Source organism: Lichenostomus cassidix, chromosome 5 (genome assembly GCF_008360975.1).
Source record: "Lichenostomus cassidix isolate B80296 chromosome 5, HeHo_3.0, whole genome shotgun sequence".
NCBI classification, from domain to species: domain Eukaryota; kingdom Metazoa; phylum Chordata; class Aves; order Passeriformes; family Meliphagidae; genus Lichenostomus; species Lichenostomus cassidix.
The window spans coordinates 33,781,542-33,801,774 of record NC_139486.1 but is presented as its reverse complement, the minus strand read 5'-3'; the positions used below and the strand labels follow the sequence as shown (position 1 = coordinate 33,801,774).

Here is a 20,233-nt window from a genome sequence, read left to right as displayed (position 1 = left end):
AGAGAAATCTGTATCTTCAGCCTAGCGGGCAGCAGTCTTCAAGGGACACCAGGATGGTGATGAATCTGTAGTTCACAGCTAGTTTCTCCTGAAGAACAAATGATATTCAGCACCTGTCCTGCTCCCCTCTACAATGAAACTGCTATCAGTTTCCATCTTTCTCATTCTAACCCAAGAAGCTACGGTGAATTGGACCTAAATTGGAGGCTTTTCCTAAAACAGCTTATTTTCCTGCTAGCAACCATAGTCAAGAACTGAAAGCCCCTTAATACTATGTGTGTGTGATACTACTCTTCTTGCCAGGAATAATATGCAGGCACTGAATAAAAACAGAGGATTCAGATGACTCCACCAGCACTTCTCTTAACCCCCATTTTCTGAAGACCAAAATTTGATAGGTGGTAAAATTCCTCTCCCACACCTTTAAATTCTTCTTCATTCATCCATTCCCCTCAGATTTTGTTCCTGTGTTCTTTTTTTCTTTTTTTCAGAGGGTGGGGAGAGTTCAGACTAAACAGATCATATTTCAGAGTTTAACAAAAATATACAGAAAATTTTATTTTATATATTTAGAAGAAATAAGGAAACCAAATATGCTTCCCAACTCCTTCCAAAACTGCATATATCCTTAACATGCCCACTGGAAAGACTAGACCTTTTTCTGAGCACATGAAATGAAAAGCAGAAGTAACCAATGGAACACATCAACAGTCATGCTGAGATGTTCACTTTCTTGATTAAAGCAAACAAAAGATTTTTTTGCCTCAGCCTGTCCTCCCTGTCCTCTCAATACTCTGTCAGCCTCTCAAAACTCTCACAAGCAGCATCTCCTGAAATATTTATTCTGACTTGTTGTTTTCTTGAGTAATTTGAAGTTAAATTCTGTAGAAGGCACAAGGATCCCTTGAAGCACAGTGAAAGATACGAAGTTCTCCCTTTCTCAAATTGAGGGCAGCTGTCTTTCCCAAATACAAGGGTCAAAAACTAAAATGGGGCATAGAGATGAATCTCAGCCTATCCAACACAACATAAAGCACAATGGGAATCCTAGCTCACAAGCCACTTTATATTACCCAGTAAAATATCACACTCATTTCTTGTAGGAGAGCAGTGAAAATAAGTTTACTCACATGCAGGTCCTTTGGATTTGCTTAGCCAACCTAAGACAGACAAAAGGAAAATTCAGGATTATTATTATTATTATTATGCTATCATGATTTAAGCCAGCAGTTAGCACTAAACATCACAAAGCTTTAATTAATCCTTCAGCCACTAGAACTCCTTAAAATTAAACAAGTTATGTGGTTTCTTGAGATCCTTGTTACTCCCTTCAAGGCATGTACTTCAGTGACACTGCATGGATCAGTGTGTGTAGCAGTGTGATTGTTCTTACTATTATTCTATTCTGAGCCCACCTGCATCACTTCCTAGCCACCTTTGCAGCCTGGCCATTATTCTGCAGCTCCTCACCATGCTCTTCCATACCACTTTGCTCTTATTAAGCTATCCAAAGGGACTGGAAAGAGGAATTGCTCCTGAAAATGCTCCCCCCTTCTCTCCATGAAGAACATATGCTGCTTTGGGCTGACCCTGTCATTTCTCCGAACCCACACTTACATGAAGCATACATGTTAGAATCAAGATCATCTGTTCATGCATGACACCTTCCACATTTCTGTCTGGCCATCCAAAGCTATGGTGTCCTTGTTTTCATGGCCATTGAATTCATCCCTAGCTGTATAAACGCCTTCCTTTCAGCTGCATAATCACAGACAAAGGAAAACTCTGCTTCGCACAGATTCTCAAAGAATAGGAACAAGTCTGAATCTGCTCCATGAGTGGAGTGTGCACTAACGAGCTGCTCTGTGCAATGCAAACAAATACCAGCAGTATCCAAGAGCTTCTGTGCAGAATAACCTTGGCACTGAAAAGACCTTAGAACAGCAAGCAGCAGATTGGCTGCATTTGCGTCAAAGACAACACACAGGAATGATGTAGTTTCAGTTTATTCAAGCTCAATTTATCACTTTAATGGCAATCCTAAAAATTAAAGAGCTAACTTTATAGCATTTCACACGTGCAGTCAACAAAAATCAGATTGTGTCTAAATCTAAATGGACTTAGATTCACCGAGCCTGCATTACTATTAATTTTTAAAGGTTAATATTTAAACTCTCTCCTTTATGGGTATTGATATTTGCTTAATTCAGGATGTTTAATACTTTTACCAACATATTTACTTGTATTTTCCAGGATCAGGTGATGCTATTATTAATAATGAAAGGCCCAACCTGTTTTGATAGGTTTCTGACAGAGCCAGTCATGAATCCAAGAGAGATTACACATTTGGAACATAAATCATTGGAAGCTTTCAGAGAATTTTACAGACTGCATGTTAAAATTTAATGAACAGCTTAATCTGATCCACTGTCATTCTTCCAAAAATAGCCTTTCCAGGCAGGAGGACCATTGTGAATGAGATATAAACACAAGGCCTTCAGGGACAGAGATGGGAGGGAGAGGGGGGAAAAACTGGAAAAATCACAGCAACAAAGAAAGAATGGAGAGGCATTATCTGTGGAAATGCAGACAAAAAGGTTGCCACTGCTCCTCTCCAAAGCTTCAAAGATTCCCCCACCTCTATCTACTAAGCATCCTGGCTCTTAGCTACATTCCTGATGAACCCTCAAAGAAATAGAAGAGACAGATGAAGAACTAAGCCTCAGTATTACTGAGGAGCTTTCCAAGTCTCCTTGCCTGCTCATTCCTTTATTATTTCCCACAACTAATCTTGGAGAAATTGTCAGATGAGGAAAAATAGTACAACAGTGATAAAGCTCAAAAAATATTTCTGAGCAGCACTCAAGTTTCCATAAATCCTCCCCTTCTGACATAGCTTCACTGCTTGCCCATTACCAAATGCTGCATTTGTTTTGTGTTAATATATGTGCAGTGGTTATTTTCATATTCATGGATATCTTCCCATGTTTCCCTGAATTCTGCACTGTGACTAAGCAACTTATATTCATCTCATGGCACTCGAGGATATTTGGATAGATTTCTTGAGACAAAGTGCTGAGGATTTTTCTTAAAAATCCATGCATAAATAAAATTGATTTATTACCAGAGGACGGAGCAGATGCTTGCTGACTGAAAATGAGTCTGCTCTCTGCATCAACCACATGGCAAAGAGAACATCTTCCTGCCCAGATCATGAATATATCTCTAAGCTTCCTGGAATTTAAGCAATAGAATTTCTAAGCAGCAAAATGATGGCAATACAATATACCTCATATGGTTTTATACATATGAATCACAAGCTCTGCTTTCTCACTCAGAGCTGAGCCAGGCATTGTCTCCATGTTTGTCTTTTTATGAGAACATTCTTCAGCTTTTGTAGCAATTGTGAGCATGTCACATTGGCCCCACATTCAAGATAAGCATTACCACCACGAGATTTAATACAATCTCTTGCTTCATGTTAACATCGTTTTGCTCTGCTTGCTCTGAACGACTTTGCTATACAAAGTAATAAAGTGAGGATGGCGAGGTGGCTGGTGGACAAAGAGGAGGCAAAGACGGTTTTCCAAGCGCCTCGCCAGTACTCTTTGTTTCTCCATCTGGCTCTCTGCTCCTCAGCTGACTGGCTCATTAATGTTACTCATGGCTGGCATGCTGCTGCAGGTGCAGCTCCCTGGGCCCATGATGCATCACAGAGCACTCCCATTCCTCCCAGCAACTGGCAGTTGGGTTGCCACCTCCCAGTCTCAGAAAACCCTTACGTGGAAGCGCTCCTCAGCAAAAATCCTGCCCCAGGATTTTTTTCCCTGTGTGTCTTGCCCTCTGCTATGACCCTGGCTCCCCTCTGTTTTCTCACTTCCCTGCAGGAAATGGGTCCATGCCTAACCACTATAACCCTGTTCAGCTGATGATCTGCCTTGATCAGTTCACCACAACTGGTTTCAGATCCTGAAGCAAAAAGAACACAGAAAGGGAAACAATGTAGAATCACTCTCAGGTCTTCTGGCATACCTAACTAATGCTTTTGTAATGTGATTGGATGTCTCAAAAATTTTATTAAAAAGGCTTGCCAGTATTGTGGCAGCTTTTCCCCATCCAGCAGCCCATGCAGCACAAGGCATTTGCATACTGATTACAGTCTCAGTTGAAGGTGCTGCAGTGCTTAATGGGAGTTTCTGATGGTGATGGTGCCCCAGGCTGGGAGGCATATCTGACAGGCCTACATCTGAAATGACGCAGAGACACTATCAGCAAGGCTGGAAGAACACATGGATAGACCAGATCCAAAAAGATCTTGTCCCCTTCCCACTCTCACTAACTATCCATAACAATTTGTCATGCTCTCAAGTGTGTGTCCCCCACCCCCTCATTACCTACAAGGCAAAAATCAGGCCAGAAGACATATAAGCCTAGTATATCTGATTTCAGCAGTCTCTCCCTTCCTAAATGAAGAGCCAGGAATAGTAAAAGGAAATCAACTCCTCCTTCAGAAGTTTCTTTTCCATACAAGATCACCTCAACTTTGAGTGCATCTGGCAGCTAATGTTTACTCTGCTCTACCACACTGATGCTAAGGAATGTTAGTCACATGACATTCTCAAGTGCCATGATATGTCAAATAAATAGGACTTTTTAGAGTCATGGCAAGAACTGAGGTTTTGTTTTCAAAGGCAAGCTAATGCTCTACGTTACAAGAGCTGCTCAAGTCAAATCTATGAGGTTTTTTTGGGATTAACTCCTTCAAAATTTCTGCAAAAGCCCACAAAGTTCCTCCTTCCACCTCATGCCTCCTACAACCAGGCATCTCTCTAGACAAAAACAACATCATGGCTGGTCTGAGAAAAAAAAGACATATTTCAGGATATACTGTGTAATCAAACACATACTTCATATCATGTATTACCTTCTAAGTATCCACTGCATTTCCTTCTTCCACCCATTTCTAAAAGGCAGATCTCTCATCTCTGATGACATTTTACATATCATCCCATTCCACTGCTATTTACACTATTCACAACACTTATCCATCAGAAAAACATCAAGGGATGAGGGCAGAGGGAAAACTTAAGCTGAAAAAAAGGATCCAACAGAGGGGTGCAGGTAGCAGGTACTGAGGTGTCAGAAGACAGAATACAAGGAAAGACTGAACAGATTCATCAGCTGTGCAAAAGAGCTGAACATAATCTCTGCTTCCACCCCTCCACGTGAGCAGTTACTGCAGGGCACAGAGATAACACTGCCTTCATGAGAATCTCACTCAACAAAAACCCAGTCCATGCTCTAGAGATGGTCCAAGTTTCCCCAGCTGCAGTGAAGGGATGAGAATAGAGGGGGAAAAAAAAAAGCCATGGGAATCAAAACTACAGGATGAAGGACAAGCACTTATTTACCAATATGCAAGACTCATTCGGTTCAGACACTTCACGCTCTGCTTAACTAGGAGTGATGGAATTTTTCCTGTGAGTACTGAGAGATGTATAAAAACACATCAACCATCACCAATTTTCACCTGGAAATATACAGCCACTTCCAAACTTATATATCTCCCCCTCCCTGTAGCATAAATAAAGGTTTCGCTTACCTGTGGACTGTGCTTCCAAGATAAAGGTACCAAAGATAACTAGCAGACGAAATAACCCATGGCTAGTCAAGGCAAGAGATGATCCTGTGTTGCTCTTTGGTGCTACCATTCCATGGCACATCTTTTACACACCTAAGTTTCTTTTTAAAAAGTTTCTGAAAGATCTGGTTGATCAGGAGCACGTTGGTCTAAAAAAAACAAAGACAAAGCAAGAAAAAGTAAATGTTGAGCCCAACACCTACAACATCTGGAGAGGGAAAAGGGAAAGTCAGAAACAAAGAGAAACCTTTTATGTGTTCTATATCACTTAGGAATCTTACCAAGTATTCACAGTTCTCAAGGTAACAGGAACAGAAAAAACAACCTTCTACACAGGAAAGACTAAAAGGAGCTGTATTACAGAGAGACCATAACTTTTCACTCCCTGTCTACTGTTTCAGATGTGAAGACTGCCTAACTTACAATTAATTTTACCTTTTCCTTTCAAGACAGCCCCTGAGGACATAGCATCTGGAGGATTTGTTTCAAAAATTCTTCAAGAGAGCCAGTCTTCCTATAACCCCACCACTTTTCAGAAGGTCTCCAAGACACAGCAGACTGTACTAGACAGCTAGGATAAATCAATCAAATGCTTCTTCAGCCACCTGGAGAGGCACAGCAATCCTGACAGGCAGCCGGCAGGCAAACACACACTTGCGAGGAGGAATGTAAAACAACTTGCAAACCTCAGGTATAATGATCTGACAGTACAGAGCTTAGCAATTAAAATTGCAGGATGTGACACTGCTCATACCTGAGGACTGAGGGATTCACCCACAGCCTATGAGGCACTGTCACAGCAAAAACAGACTTGTACACAAACACACAAAGCACAGCTGGGAAATAGAGAAAGCACAAAGCTGAACCCTTACTTTTAATGAAGACCCAGCAGAACACTTATTTCACCAACCTACTATAGTTTTAACCTGCAAGGCCTCCAATGGTAAACACACCAACAAACAAAAAAAACAAACAACCAAAAAACATCCTGGGAAAAACAAAGCAACTAATAAAATAAAAACAACCAAAAAACCTCACATCGAAACACATTTCAACACTTCTATCTTGCTATTCATTACACATCTAAAACTCTCAGATTAAAACAAATTCGCAGAAATTAATGGTTTTTTACACCTGACAACAGGAATACTTTTAATTTTGAGGAAAACCTCATTCAGCCACAGTTCTTCAGTTAAATGAATACTCAGACTGAAGGAGGTTTAGGTTTTTTATTTGGCCAAGTTTCCCAGGGAAATTCAAAACTGCTGGATAACTCCAAAGAGATCTGACAAGTGCAGAGGCAGGTACTGTACTCTTTTGTACCCTGTGAGGACAAACAGGGCACCTGGGTTAGCACTCTTACTACTGGGGAAGGTAGAACCTTCAGATTCTTAAGTACGTCTGAGATGAAAGCAACACACCAGAAACCCACTACTCAAACACACAGAAACACGCAACTCAAACAGCCCCAACTCACATTTCCAATTACTCAGGCAAAACAGTAGATGCATTATGGGAGGGAATATGTAGATTTGTCAATAAAACTGGTAGCCATCCTAGTGAAAAGAGGGTTTTTTCTTAATTCCATGTCACTACTACTGTCATATTTACTTCACAAAAGGGCTATCTTTTTAGTCTCTATCAAAGAAAAATTCATTGCCTGCATACACCCTGCCTTGAAATGTCATTTCAAGATGACATTTAAAGTGTTATGTGGCAAGTCTGGAGCTGCTGCTACAATAAACTCTGTGTCTACCCCTTTTGTTTCTTGCTTCATTTGGAGGGGAAGGGAAAGGAGTCAATCTATCCCACTATGCCTGCAGCACAGCCTATAGATTTCTCGTGTGTTCCACGGATAAGGAGCCATTGCTTTGTTCACCAAACTCTCACCATGCAGAACAGAATAAGGATACTTTCACTTACCTGCTAGAATTTCTTCAGCAACAATTACACCATGGAATGAAAAAAAATACTCCATATGAAGAAAGTCAGTTAATCTACATCTGCCCTGTCCTCTCAAGTCAGACCTCTTGCACAGTATCTAAGTTCATTACCAATCGCAAGAGGCCAACCTCTGGCCTATACTCCAGGTCAACAGACAGCTGCTCTCTTCTAAGAGTCACTGCTCTACACAGAATTACAGCTCTGACAAAGCAACACACCACCTTCAACAAATGCCCTTCTGGTTAGATCAAGAAGGTCAGTCCTCCCTATTCCTATTTAATGAAGCCTCATTAGTATAACAAACTCTGAAAGTATTGCCAAGGTATCTTGTAAAGGTGGCCCTCCCTGCCCTTGGAGCAGTGCATGCCAGGTGACATAGCAGCAGCCAGGAGACTAGGGAAGAAGGCATGCAATTATCACAAAATCTGCTGAGCCGCCTCAGGTGTGCTACCTTGTCCCAGAGGCATTTCTCCCCCAAAGACTGCACCTTGAAGTCAGCAGTCCAGTTCTGGTATCTGAATGGCAAACAAGTTAGAAATACCTAAAACAGGAGTACCTTCTGGGGGAATAAATTATTGCTTATTCTTGATTCACTAACATATTTCAAAGTACAGCACTGTTTCTCTCCTTTCTTATAAAATCAGGCATGGTTTCCACATCTCTTTTCAGCCACCAAGTCACTTGAATCCCAGGTTCCCAGGATACAGGCCTGGGGCTGCCACACCAGGAATGCTGTAAATTGATGCTGCTCTGCCTAGAGTAACATCCCACTAAACTGATTTAGTTCAGTGTGGATTTGAAGGAAACACGAGGGTAGCCAGCCCATTCAGTGGGTGACAGCACCGATAAACCCCTCACAATTGTTAGGAGACAAGGGGTACAGATACCACTTGCGAGGATTCTCCCTTTGGGCTTCAGCCAAGTCACAAAACTTGTTCCCAGCCTTGACTGTTCCTTAGCAAAATTAGAAAAGAGAGATTCTGACTAGATAAAAAACTACCCCTCTTCCCAGAGGAGAGCTGGTTTGGAGGCTATTTAGATAGACATTCAATTCTCTGAAAATTGACTGTTGTTTTAGCACACTCCTTATACCTACAGCTCAGGGGGAAGCAGCTTTCATAACAACTCTTCAGGCCTGCACCGCCTGAAGTTACCTGGATTGCACTGTAGATCACACACATTTGCCAGAGACACTCCAGGGACATAGCTTAACAATTCAGGGGTTTGGGAGAATCAAAGTGGACACAAAGCACTAAGGAATGGGCTGGTTTCTTTAATGGATACTAGGAACAATGAGGCAGAAGCTGACAATAGCACAAGTATGCAGAGCAAGGGCATTTCAGACCCATTTCTCATGCCATACCCTAGGCTAAAGGGTTATATAAGGATTAAGTTTAAACAAAGATGTTTTCAAAGATAATATTTAATATAGCCAGCAGTGCCCATAAATACAATAAGGAGTGGAGGAGATTCTTCTGTTAAAAGTATATCAGTCAATACAGGTGGAGGGTTTTTTGCTTTCTTTTTGATGTGAACCTTGAGAAACACCTACTAAATATGGATAAGACAATAAACCATCCTCTATATACACAAAGTCAATAGCCACACACCCTCTTAGGGAATGCTATGAACAAGTGAAAGGTACCCATTGCTCCCAGCTTACAGACATCTCCACCTGATTCTTCAAGTCTTGGCATCAAGCAAGCTTCCCAGTGATGCTTCAGCAAGAGTCCCCCTCGTTGCATGGCCAGCCCTGCTTGCACAAGGAGCAGTAGTTTGCTTCTACATGAAGTCCTGAAGCAGGCATCAGCTTCCACTGAAACCAGTGGAAGCCAGTGAAGGCCAGACCTCCTGCTTGCTCTTAAACCACTATCAGCCCTTTCCAAAGATGACACGCTCACATATGGCAGGCGCTCTCTTTAAGATATGCTCTTTGGGGACCTTTGCCATTTATCTTCCAGACCTTCAGAAGCTGCAAACTCATATCCCTTGATCCAAGATCCCTTTATAAGCATAAGCATAAGTACATTTTCACAGGATTATGACTTAATTTTCTTATTCTTCTTATTTTGTCACAGCACGACTCCTATGTCCACATGGAAAAGCATTCTTTGGAAGGTCATATGCTCAGGACATGCTCTAGACAACCAGAGACTGGACAGTCTGAAGCTCTCTAGTTGCTCAAGACGCCTGGCACAGCTCTGTCCTGTGTCACTATTGCTGGAAAACAGGTTTTCAACCTGAATTCTTCAAAGTTTATTTAGGGAAGTGTTCAGAATGTTTGGAATGCTACTGGCTCGCTTTTAAATACCATACTTGAAACTTACCAAAAGAAAATTAGCTATCCTCATGCACATCAGAATTCTCTATTTTATCCACATGGTTTCCCCCTCACAGAATAATATTCAGATATTGTTTGCTAACTCTTGAATGCACACAGCAAAGATCTTAGCAGTGGCATGTGTGATGGGTGTGCACAGCATAGCTTTTGAAAAGCTAAGCACAAGCATTGTTCTTGCCTCATGGCCATGCCGCAAGTGGAATCTATTGTAAGCAGTGTGGTTCAGAAGATTTAACCTTCACCCTTAGTTGCTGCTTTTGTTGTATCTTTATTTTGTCTGCTTTCAAAGAGCAGTTAAGCTTTAAAACAAAAAAGTCATCCTCTTGGCTGCCACAAAAAAAACCCAAAAACAAGAAAAAAAAAAGAAAAAAAGAAAAAAAAAGAAAAAAAGAAAACAGAAAAATCAAGTCCAAGTGCCAGCAGAGGGAAAAAAAATTTCTTAATTCCGCTTACCTTCTGTGGTTAAACCAGTTGAGTTGAAAGCTTTTAAAAACAGAATTGTGTTTTTAACATTTAGGGATAGCATCACAGTTCAATTGCACTGTTCAGTTTAAACTAGGCACAAAGGAAAACAACAAAGCCTTTGAAGTTACCTGCAGGCAGTTCAGAAAAATCTTAATCATCTGACTTTTGAGCACAGCCAGCTCTCAATTATTCAGGATAATGGGAAAAGGTGGAAGAGGAAAAGAGGAAATATGAAAAGCCAAACAACATGTAACATTCCCCATCATCTCCTGCCCAATAACCAGATGAAGTGTTTGTAGCTTCATTTTACACCTTCATATTTGAATTATAAAAAGGCAGATATCTGCATAGCACAGTCACAGCATAAAGCAGACAACCAAATTACACAGATTCTGCTACAAAGAAGAATCACTAGGAAAGACCAAGCTGCTTATTCTGGACATTGGAATCCACACATATCCTGCAAATGAACCCATTGCTGAAGTGGAATCTGCATAGTTGGATTTTCTTCATCATTCCCCAGATGTGCCAAGGGTTTGGCCTAAGACCTGCAAATTTGGCTGCTTCTTTCACATAATTATTTCAGTTTAGCTTTTACCTACTCTCTCCCATGCAGGTTTCTAAAACACTTCTTCTAAATTTTAAAATTTTAAATTCAAAAAGAAACCCCAACAAGCTAAAACAATAAATGTTGGTGATGCACAACTTCCATTTTCCAGCAGGAACATTACAGTTTGCTCAGAAAGAAGCTTGCTGGACAGGTTCAACTCTGAAATTCCATTTTAATCTCTGATAAATGGCATGTGCCTAACTCTCCACGGACTCACTGAGGCACACCCAAGCTTTAAGCCATGGAACTGGATTTTTCACTACTGGATAACTGGTACCTTTACTTGGTTAAGTCAAACCAATATTCCTACCCTAATATTCCTTCCCAAGTGAAGAAACCTGCAAGATTCACCAGTTTGCACAGTTTACTCCCCAGCTTCCTCCTCTCTATCCTTCCTATCACAATCTAAAGTCCTTTTGGTATCCTGATCATGCTTTTGACTGCCTCCTTATCGCACTTGATGATCCTCTAAAAGTCATCCTGAGGTTAGCTGAGCATACTTTTTTGTGGGCTGATGGCAGGGAGCACTTCATCCAGCTATCCCCCTTCCTGCTAGCAGTTGGGTGCAAGCATTTGCAGATGAGCTTCTTCCCTGCTGCAGCCCAGAGAAATGGACAGCAGGCTCAAAAGCATTCCTGTGTGGACCAAACAAGCTTCAACTTCAACACTTCTTTTAAAGGTAAGTAACAAGGAAGGAAGAGACTTTTCAAGGTGTGCAAAGAAGAGATGTAGGGTTGCCATGGGGAAAAGGGGTGGTATTCTGGTATTCACTACCTTTCACTGTCCATTGTATGATGGAAATGCTCAAGTCAGCTGTGGATTAACAACTGCCAAGCAGGGCTCAGTTTTCCTTCTTGCAATCATTCGTACATCTTGCAAAGCATTCATAATCAGAGACAAACCATCAGAAGCAGTCTCAGTCTTATGATGATTCTTCCCCATTTCCACATAATGCGGTTGTCATGCCAGGCCTGACACATTCACAGAAGATTTGAATATTATTACTTAAAAAAAAGATAAATAGTAATAAAATTTTCCAATTTCCCTTGCTGTGGTAAGCCAAAATGAAAGTCCTAAATACTATTAGCTCCCCAGATTTTAAGAAGTTTCCTTTAAAGTCACAGAATTTCACAGGAAACTTTTTCTGTTTAACTTGGGAAGAGGAAGATAAGAGATCAAAATCCAATTGTCCTTCCAAATAAGGAAGGAGAAGCTAGTCATGGGCAGACTGTGAACTTCCAGAAACCAGTAAGAAGAAAAACAGAGCTGTGGAGGAGCAGTGGGGAGAGTTAGGTTAATGCATTACAACTTCGCACTGCAGATTTCTGCACTCTTATAAAAATGCTTATAGCAGTGGGATCATGTCACCAGTGAGTGAAAAGAAAACAGTTATTTTTTTTAAAGTGCTGGATCTGCTTTAAAGGATTTTTTAAAAACATACTGTCATCTGTGCAATCTACAGGAAGAAGGAGAGATGGGGGGGATTTGGAGAATACATCTCTCACAATCTTTCTCAGTTTTGGTTTTTGGTAAATTTTTGTTGTATGTGGGTTTTTTGAAAACATCTTTATTTGGAAAAGTATTCCCTTTAGAAACAATTGTTTCAGCATTTCCCCCCTGCTGCACTGCATCAGAAAAGCTAGGTTTCATACTTTCAGCTTTAATCAGTACAACAGCACATTTACAGAGGACCATATGCACAAAATGTTCCAGAATGCCTTCCAAAAATAATAAGTCCTAAAAAAGAAAACTCACACTAAACTGGAATGGCTTCAGGGAAGGAGAATAAAGAAAAGCCGTGCAAAGGCAGAACCTCTTGGAACCACATCCAAGCTTGAAATGTTACTTTCAGTAACAGGGTTCACAAAGAAGCACTGGATTGGTGAGGCCACTTGTATATCCAGGATGCTATTCTCATTTTGCAGCTGTGTTAATCTGTTTCAGAGAATGAGCCACAAAGCCCATGTACAGTAAAGATTTATTTTATAATGCCTCACTACTAGAAAGTGCATCTCCCCATCCTTACTGTTTCTGTGCTTTCATTTCTACTAATGTGGCTAAAAGCATCAGTCTGCTATACATGCAGCTGCAATACCACCAGGCTGCACAACCACTTGAGAGGACATCCATTTGGAAGTCTTTTTCCTATCAAATCCCTCTAAATATAAACTTCAATGAAGCAGTCTGACATTTAAGTAAGGAACTCTACTAGAAGATGGAGAAACTCTTACATTTATTCCTAAAAACACAGCTGTGAGACACAACTCAAGTTTAAAATTATTACATTCCCCAGATACAAAAATATCCACTATACACAAGTACCACTCACTTTCAAGGAATGACAACAAATGTTGTACAGTGCTTGTTATTTGTATCCCACCTTATACAGAAAGTTCTCGCAGATGTTTTGTAATATCAGAACATTCCAGGCTAACAAATCCTTGATGTTCAATTGCCTGTCAGCACAGGTCTTTGCAAAGATAAACACACACACACATAAAAACTCTGAAAAATAAAACTGTCCCTTAAATCCTCTGAAAACTTAATCTTCCAACAAGATAGATCATTGACCAAACTAAGAAAGTTAATAAGCACAGTTTTAAATTCTGGTTTTGGCCTTAAGACTGCACGTGGGATTCCAACACAGCAGAGAATTACTTCAATACATCTCAATAAGTCAGGCCTTTCAAAAGGTCTCAGTGCTATGTCTCAGTTTTGTATCCATTAGTTCCCTATTTGCTTTTACTTTTGTTTTTTAGTAGCTGCAAAGTTGCTAGATGTTTCTTACTGCTTTTCCTCCTCAGAATGCACTGTGCAAATGGCACAGTTGCATATGTATTGTCACAAACTCTCACTGTGGCAGACACCCATCACAGTGGCACTGGACACGTTTTGTTCCACAGAGCCATATCACTCCTGCCAGTGTACAATGAAAAAAACAAAAGATTTTGTATCCCCATTTAACCCCCTTGCAATTAAAACCCCACTTTTAAGTGTCAGAGGGATCCCCATTCCTCCAGTCCCCAAGGAGGGGCTTCTGCCTAGCTGTTATCAAACAAACTCAAACAAAATGTTAAGCTAAGGATCCTGAGGCAGACAAGGAGTACTGCTTGATAGTAACTGCTCATTTAGCAGCTCTCATCTTGTTTATATAGCAGCAATGGTTCCTCACCCTTTACTGACCTGCAGTCCAGTCCACCTCTTGCACCTCAGCATCTCTCCTTTGCAGAGCCAGCTGGGGTTGAAGCCTGTCCCTCCACCATCCAAGCACTTACAGGCTACCTTGGCTGAAGGATGATTCCTTGCTCCTGGGTGACTGGACATCCCCATGCTGCTGCTCCCATACCCACCTTACAGCTAACCATCCCCTCTACAATAATCAAACTTTCAGGAACCTCTTGGGGAAACTGGGTCCTCGCACCAGGACAGCTCTGGGGCCAGTGGACACAGCAGCTGGGGAAACAGCCCCAGCTCAGCTTTGCTGCCAAAGCCCAAAGTGTGTGAAAACACTCTCTGACTTAAGCAAGCAGCCCAATATGCTGGGCCAAGAACGTGCACAGGCTTCTTGCTCCTAAAATCATCTCCATTTTCAATCCACACTGACGTGTGGAAAAAATAATTTACTATGCATAAAGATGCTCTATATCTAAATCATTCCTCTAAATCATGGCTCCAGCATCACGGTTTCCATACAGATTAAAAGCCAGAAAGCTGGGTGAGAGTGCTCCACAATAGCCAAAGGTAACAGAGGCTTTCTTAGGTAGAGGAAGTCAAATGAAATCAAACCTGAAAGAGGGGGAAAAGATACACAAAGCAGAACAGCAAGAGTCAGCAAATTGCTCAGCAGAAAATCTTACAGTTTTGTGCAACAGTGAGAAAGGCTACAAAGCGGTGCTGCACACAGGCCAGACACATGCCCATGGCTAGGTCAGAAGGAGATACACCCAGAACTCAGAGCATACAGGTTATTTAACCTTCTACCTCACACTTCGTCTGTTTTGCTAGACCACCTAGGACTACAACAGCACCACTAGGCTTTGTCCAGTCTGCCTCAAAACTCTAAGGAAAACCCTTCCAAAGATCAGATTCCCTCCTAATACTCAAAATGTGCAAAGACAAACCCTGGTAAAGCCACAGGCAATGCCTTCTCACCACTGGGATGAAAAAGTAGAGGCAAAGCATGGTGCTAGTGACCTGGGCAGTTGCGTCACTGCCTGCTGTTCCTCAGCCAAGCACACCACTCCCAGGTGCTACCTCCCTCCTGGCTCCAGTCATAGTCCTCCACCCCTGAATAGGCCAGCTACCAGGCAAGCATCCATGAAACACAAGCAAGAAGAATATATTATAGTCTTCACTGGATTTCTGCATTTTTTTCACTTGTCCAGAATACGTGTATTCAAATGTCAACAAGCTGAGCACATGATCATGAAAGATACCACAGATGCTGTCTCAGACATGTCTTTCCCTTGCTCCTTTTGCACACATAGAGCTCAAAAGTGGAATATCTTCCCCATTCCCTCTAAAAAGTGCATTTTAGAGCAGGCATATTTAACTCTCTGCTATCTGAAGGTAAGGAATAAGTATGTCAAGCCACTAGCAGCTACGTGAACAGTATATTCACTTGGGAAGCAGGTCACTTCCTGCTTTGCATGGGGTTTTGAAGCGTCCCCAAGCACCCTGCATGAGTACACTGAAGCCATGAAAATATTTGTCAAGAAAAAACATTCTAGCACAGAATTCCCAGTGACCTCTACTCAGCCTCATGGGAAAAGCACAGCAACTCCAGTTTCAACTGCCTTTAAAGGAAGACTGATTCTATTATTATTTTTTTCCAGACATTTTGCAAATAAATACGAAGGTCCTGCGACAGCCAGTAATCCTCAAGCAATTTCCTGTCTCTGGAAACAAGGTTCCCTCAGACTGAATTGATTAAATAAAGGTTATTAGAATTAGTATAAATCCAGCTGGTTTAAAAGTCCTTCTCTTCATGTTTTTTACCTGTAACACACTGCTCCAAGCAGCAGCACAAAGATCAGCTATGAGAGCTTACAGCATAAAAAAATTAATATGCAAGATCCACCAAAGAGCGAGTTGATTTAAAATTACTCTCAACAGCAGAGGATTTTCATGTTCATTTAATCTATTTTGAAGTGAGTTTCTCAAAGGGTATGCACCCTTTTATACTGTACCCTTAAAATTAGATTTGTTTTCCCCATTTTGTAAATCTGATATGCAATTTAGTCTTTTGAGAGTCAGCAGTTGTCATCACCAAAGCTGTTTTCCTTTTGCCTCTGCAGCTTAAGGATTTGCTGCAAAACAACTGGCTAAATCCATTTACACCATCTTTCAGTGTTACCAATTTCCTTTTCCTCTAAAGCCAAACATTCTAAATAAAACCCATACAGATGTGTTAGTTTCTACAAATGCTGCATGTATGTAGAGGAATGCGAACAGCTTGACATTAGGATCAGAAACTTGCTCAACAATTCTCTGGCATCTCTTAAACAGACAAGAGGAAGTAACAGGAGACACTGGTGCAACTGTTTAAAAAAAACAGAGCAACCATTTAAATTAAGGCATGCTTTACAAATAAAAAACCTTGAATCTTGCAGAAAGGTGTAAACACCAACATCAGACTGGCAACTGTCTCACATGCACAGGTTAACTGAGCTTCTTGCTCTTATCCATAAGAAAAAAATACATTACTCAGAGTTTTCAGAAAGGGTCCCTGCATAGGAATTGACAAAGAATTTGGGCATTTTTTTGTGTTCTTTGGGTTTTTTTAATAACCTCACTTCTCTTCACTAAATGCAGAGAAACAACTGCTAAAAAAACCCAACGAAACACCAAATGTCATCTGTAGCTCCACCTATAACCTATTCAAGGATAGATTGTATTGTGAATGTCACAGCAGACATATCCAGAGGAGTTGGTGGTCTGCCACTTGCAACTATCCAGATTTCCATCGGCATCTTTTATAAAGCCACTTGCAAGCTTCATTTTGTGAAAAGACTAGTCTCTGTGTGCTTTTATACACATTCTAACTCACCTAAACCTACTCTTCTGGATAAGCGAACATTGCACTTAACAGGTGTAAGAAACAGCTGGCTCTGGACAACAAACCAACTGTTATCCATTGTCTCCTTTTGCACTTCAGGATCTGCACTCCTCATGAAGCAGAATCTCTCTTTCACATGCAGAGGGAAGTGGGGAGAGGACGAAGACAAGCCGGCATTGTGGAAGATAAATAGCTCCACTAAGGCTCCACAGGACACTACAAGGCACATTTTGAGGAAACCACCCTACTTACAGCAAACTACACAGCACAATAGCTATCAGAAGCCTTTTCTCCAACACTCACATACCCTTCCCTAGTCTCCAGCAACACTGCCACAGCCTCCAAGTCCTGCTCCTCAGAAGCACTGGAGTATAGCTTCTGGAAATCACTGCGAAGGCTGCTTCACATCACCCTTGCAAATGAAAAGAAATCCCAGTGAAACGCTACTGTGAGCCCTTTTTGAAAGGTAGGAACACATGCTGGTAAAGACAGAACTCAGCAATGTACTTCTGAGGGACCAAGGTTAAGTTTTGTCATCTCTGCCAAGCACAGCCATGCTTTATTTACATCAAAGTCATTAACAGTCTTCACAAGTTCCTTGCAGACAAATCAAATCTGAAAAAGCTAATTATATTTAGGCTACATTTGCTATGAAACAAGTGTAATTTGGCAGGAGTTTAAGTTCTTTGAAGCAGTCCCACTGATAAATTTTTATTTCTGACCAAAGAAAACTCAGGTTTTGTCACTAGACCAACAGCAAGTTTCAGTCTTGGAAGTCATGACATAAAAAGGTTACTCTTGCCCAAAGGCAAAGACTCTTGGGAGGGGGTCGACTTCACCAACACCATCGTCAAGGGAACACTATTCCTTGCAAGCACTGCAAGTATTTCCACCAGCAAGGACAAAGGCAGAGCAGGTGATGGTCTGCTGCATCAATAGTTACAAGATGCCCAACCCTAAATTTTTGCTCTCTTTCTTTTCTGGGGAAACAATCCTGACTTTCTAACTGCAGGAAAGACTCCTGATCTGGTGTGAATGAAGAAACACAGAAAGAAGAAGGAACTGGCCTTGTGGCAGCCATGTAATCTCAGAGCACAGTAATGCTCAATGCCCACTGCACATTCCTGAAGGCAGACTACAGAGCTCGCCTGCAAATCAGTCACGAGATGTGAACATGCAGAGGGATCCCAGCTCCCTTCCACAAGTGCTCACCCAGGCCGACACACAGAACGCAAAGGGTTTGAGACCAGTGAGGTAAGACCAGCGACGGTAACGTGAAAGACATTGCAACAAAAGAAAGATGCACAACCTACAACAGGACTCTCAAGACTTTGCAGAAGCCTAAAGAAGAGCTGAGGAGGAGACTGGAACATAGGACATGCACATTACTGCCTTCATGTCATCAATCCTGGGAGGGTCTGGTTCCTGAAATTAGCTGAAGTTGAGAGCTGAAACTATTTTTCAGATATTAAGATTAACCCAAGGTCCGCAAACATCTCCATTTAAAGATGCCAAAAGGAATCCTTCACATCTTTAGCCAAGAAATTATTAAATCCCTATTTCCAAGAGACAATTTTTTTTCTCCCCTATTGTAAGTAAAGAGAAAAGTATGAGGGGGAAAAAAGGGTATCAGGAATGAAAGTCTTAAAGAACTTCAGAGAGGTGATTAACATAATCAGCACTTCTTTTTAAAACCACACCTGAAGTGTAGGTGGATTTGTATAGGTGACTTGCACAAGAAATCGTTTACCAACAGTCAAACCTGAGCTCTAGAAACCTTGGAAGGGTGTTAGCTTACCACCAGCTGAATAATCCAATTATGTTGACTTAAGAAATGTCAGGCCTACCCCCAGTAATGCTTGGCTAAATCCCCTCACCTACTAGTAGTCAGTAGACTTTAGGCAAGCCTGCTCTTTCACCAGAATTAAGGTAGAGAGGACTAGTCTTTAAATAGCATAAACGTGGGCAATAAAGGCTGCAGCTACCACAGGTCTCTTTGGTCTGTTTTTCTACAGTTGAATGCTGAGACACATTTTCTGAAATAAATGACAGCCACATGCTTCCTTACAGCAGGCTCTCCTTGCCTTACAAGGAAAACATTTCTTGTAAGACATGCAGGAAGCAAAGGTTAGATCAGATTTGAGTTGTGGGATCTTTTCATACTGTGCAATAAAAAGCCCACTGATCTCATGCTGCTTCCCCCTTGGCTGCATGCTACTCCCCCTCATACAATGAAAGCCTCTTGGCTGAAATGTTATTTCTCATCCCTTCTCTTTAGCACACGCTTTTTAATATCTTTTTTCCTACAAAACAGCTAGCTGTTGTGACTCACTGGAGAAGTCCCTGCAAGGGAAGAGATGCAGACAGGAAGCCTGGGGCACATGCCAAAGGATAAACTTTTGCTTCAGACAGGTATGTGACCAGGCAAAAAAGCCCTTCACAAGCACTTCTTGACTCATTAGCACTTGCAGGTTAAAGAAAGGCAGAAATTGGAGCCTACAAATCAGACCGTGCTGTACTAGGTGTTGTATAAACACAGAGCAAAAAAACGACCTCAGCTACAGGGATATCTTAAGCTCCTATCACGTGGAGAGAAAACACCTCTTTAATCTGAACCATCACTGGTCACAGAGATCTTCCTCTCACAGCAGATTCTTGCTACATCACACCCAGAGAAATACAGAGCTCTTTGGTCTACTGCAAACACGCAATAAAATCTGCACCACGCCTGCTCTTAATGCTTTCTTTGTTCAGTACAGTTCATTACTCACTACAGTTCAGAAGACTGAAAAGGAAATTAAAAGGTCACTCAGACACATGAGCTATTTCTGTCCCAAACATGCCAATAATTTGACTCAGCAGCAAGAAACAAAGAGCAAAACTACTTGAAAACAAGTTTCCCTCAAATTCTTATCAGTAAACATTTAACCCCCTTTATATTTTTGTAGCTACAGTCACTGGCATGAGCTCGATACTTACTGATACATAAAATAAGATTTATGAAAGGACTGAAAACTAAGACTCTGCTAATGGCTACCCTCTCCAGTTTCCAGCTCTTTTCCTTTGTTTACAAGTCTTAACACTGCCTCACCTCTGTTTCGTTTCTCTTTCATTCCTTCTTAAGATTTTTACCACACCTCCTTACCCTCTTTGCACACATTCTAGTTCACGCTT

The 20,233-nt window shown here is 41.3% G+C and overlaps 1 protein-coding gene across 4 annotated transcripts in view; it reads right to left on the bottom strand.

The window, feature by feature from the left end:
* SUSD6 (sushi domain containing 6) overlaps positions 1-20,233 on the bottom strand; it is an 80,508-nt gene that overhangs the window by 42,205 nt on the left and 18,070 nt on the right. For 3 of the 4 annotated variants that reach the window (XM_085062169.1, XM_085062171.1, XM_085062170.1), the window contains exons 3-4: positions 5,603-5,790; positions 1,131-1,160 (exon numbers count right to left, since the gene is read on the bottom strand). In XM_085062169.1, coding sequence (XP_084918295.1) covers positions 1,131-1,160; positions 5,603-5,723 — 151 coding nt within the window. In that variant the 5' untranslated portion in view covers positions 5,724-5,790. The remainder of the gene's footprint in view (positions 1-1,130; positions 1,161-5,602; positions 5,791-20,233) is intronic. The other variant, XM_085062172.1, reaches the window with a different exon arrangement.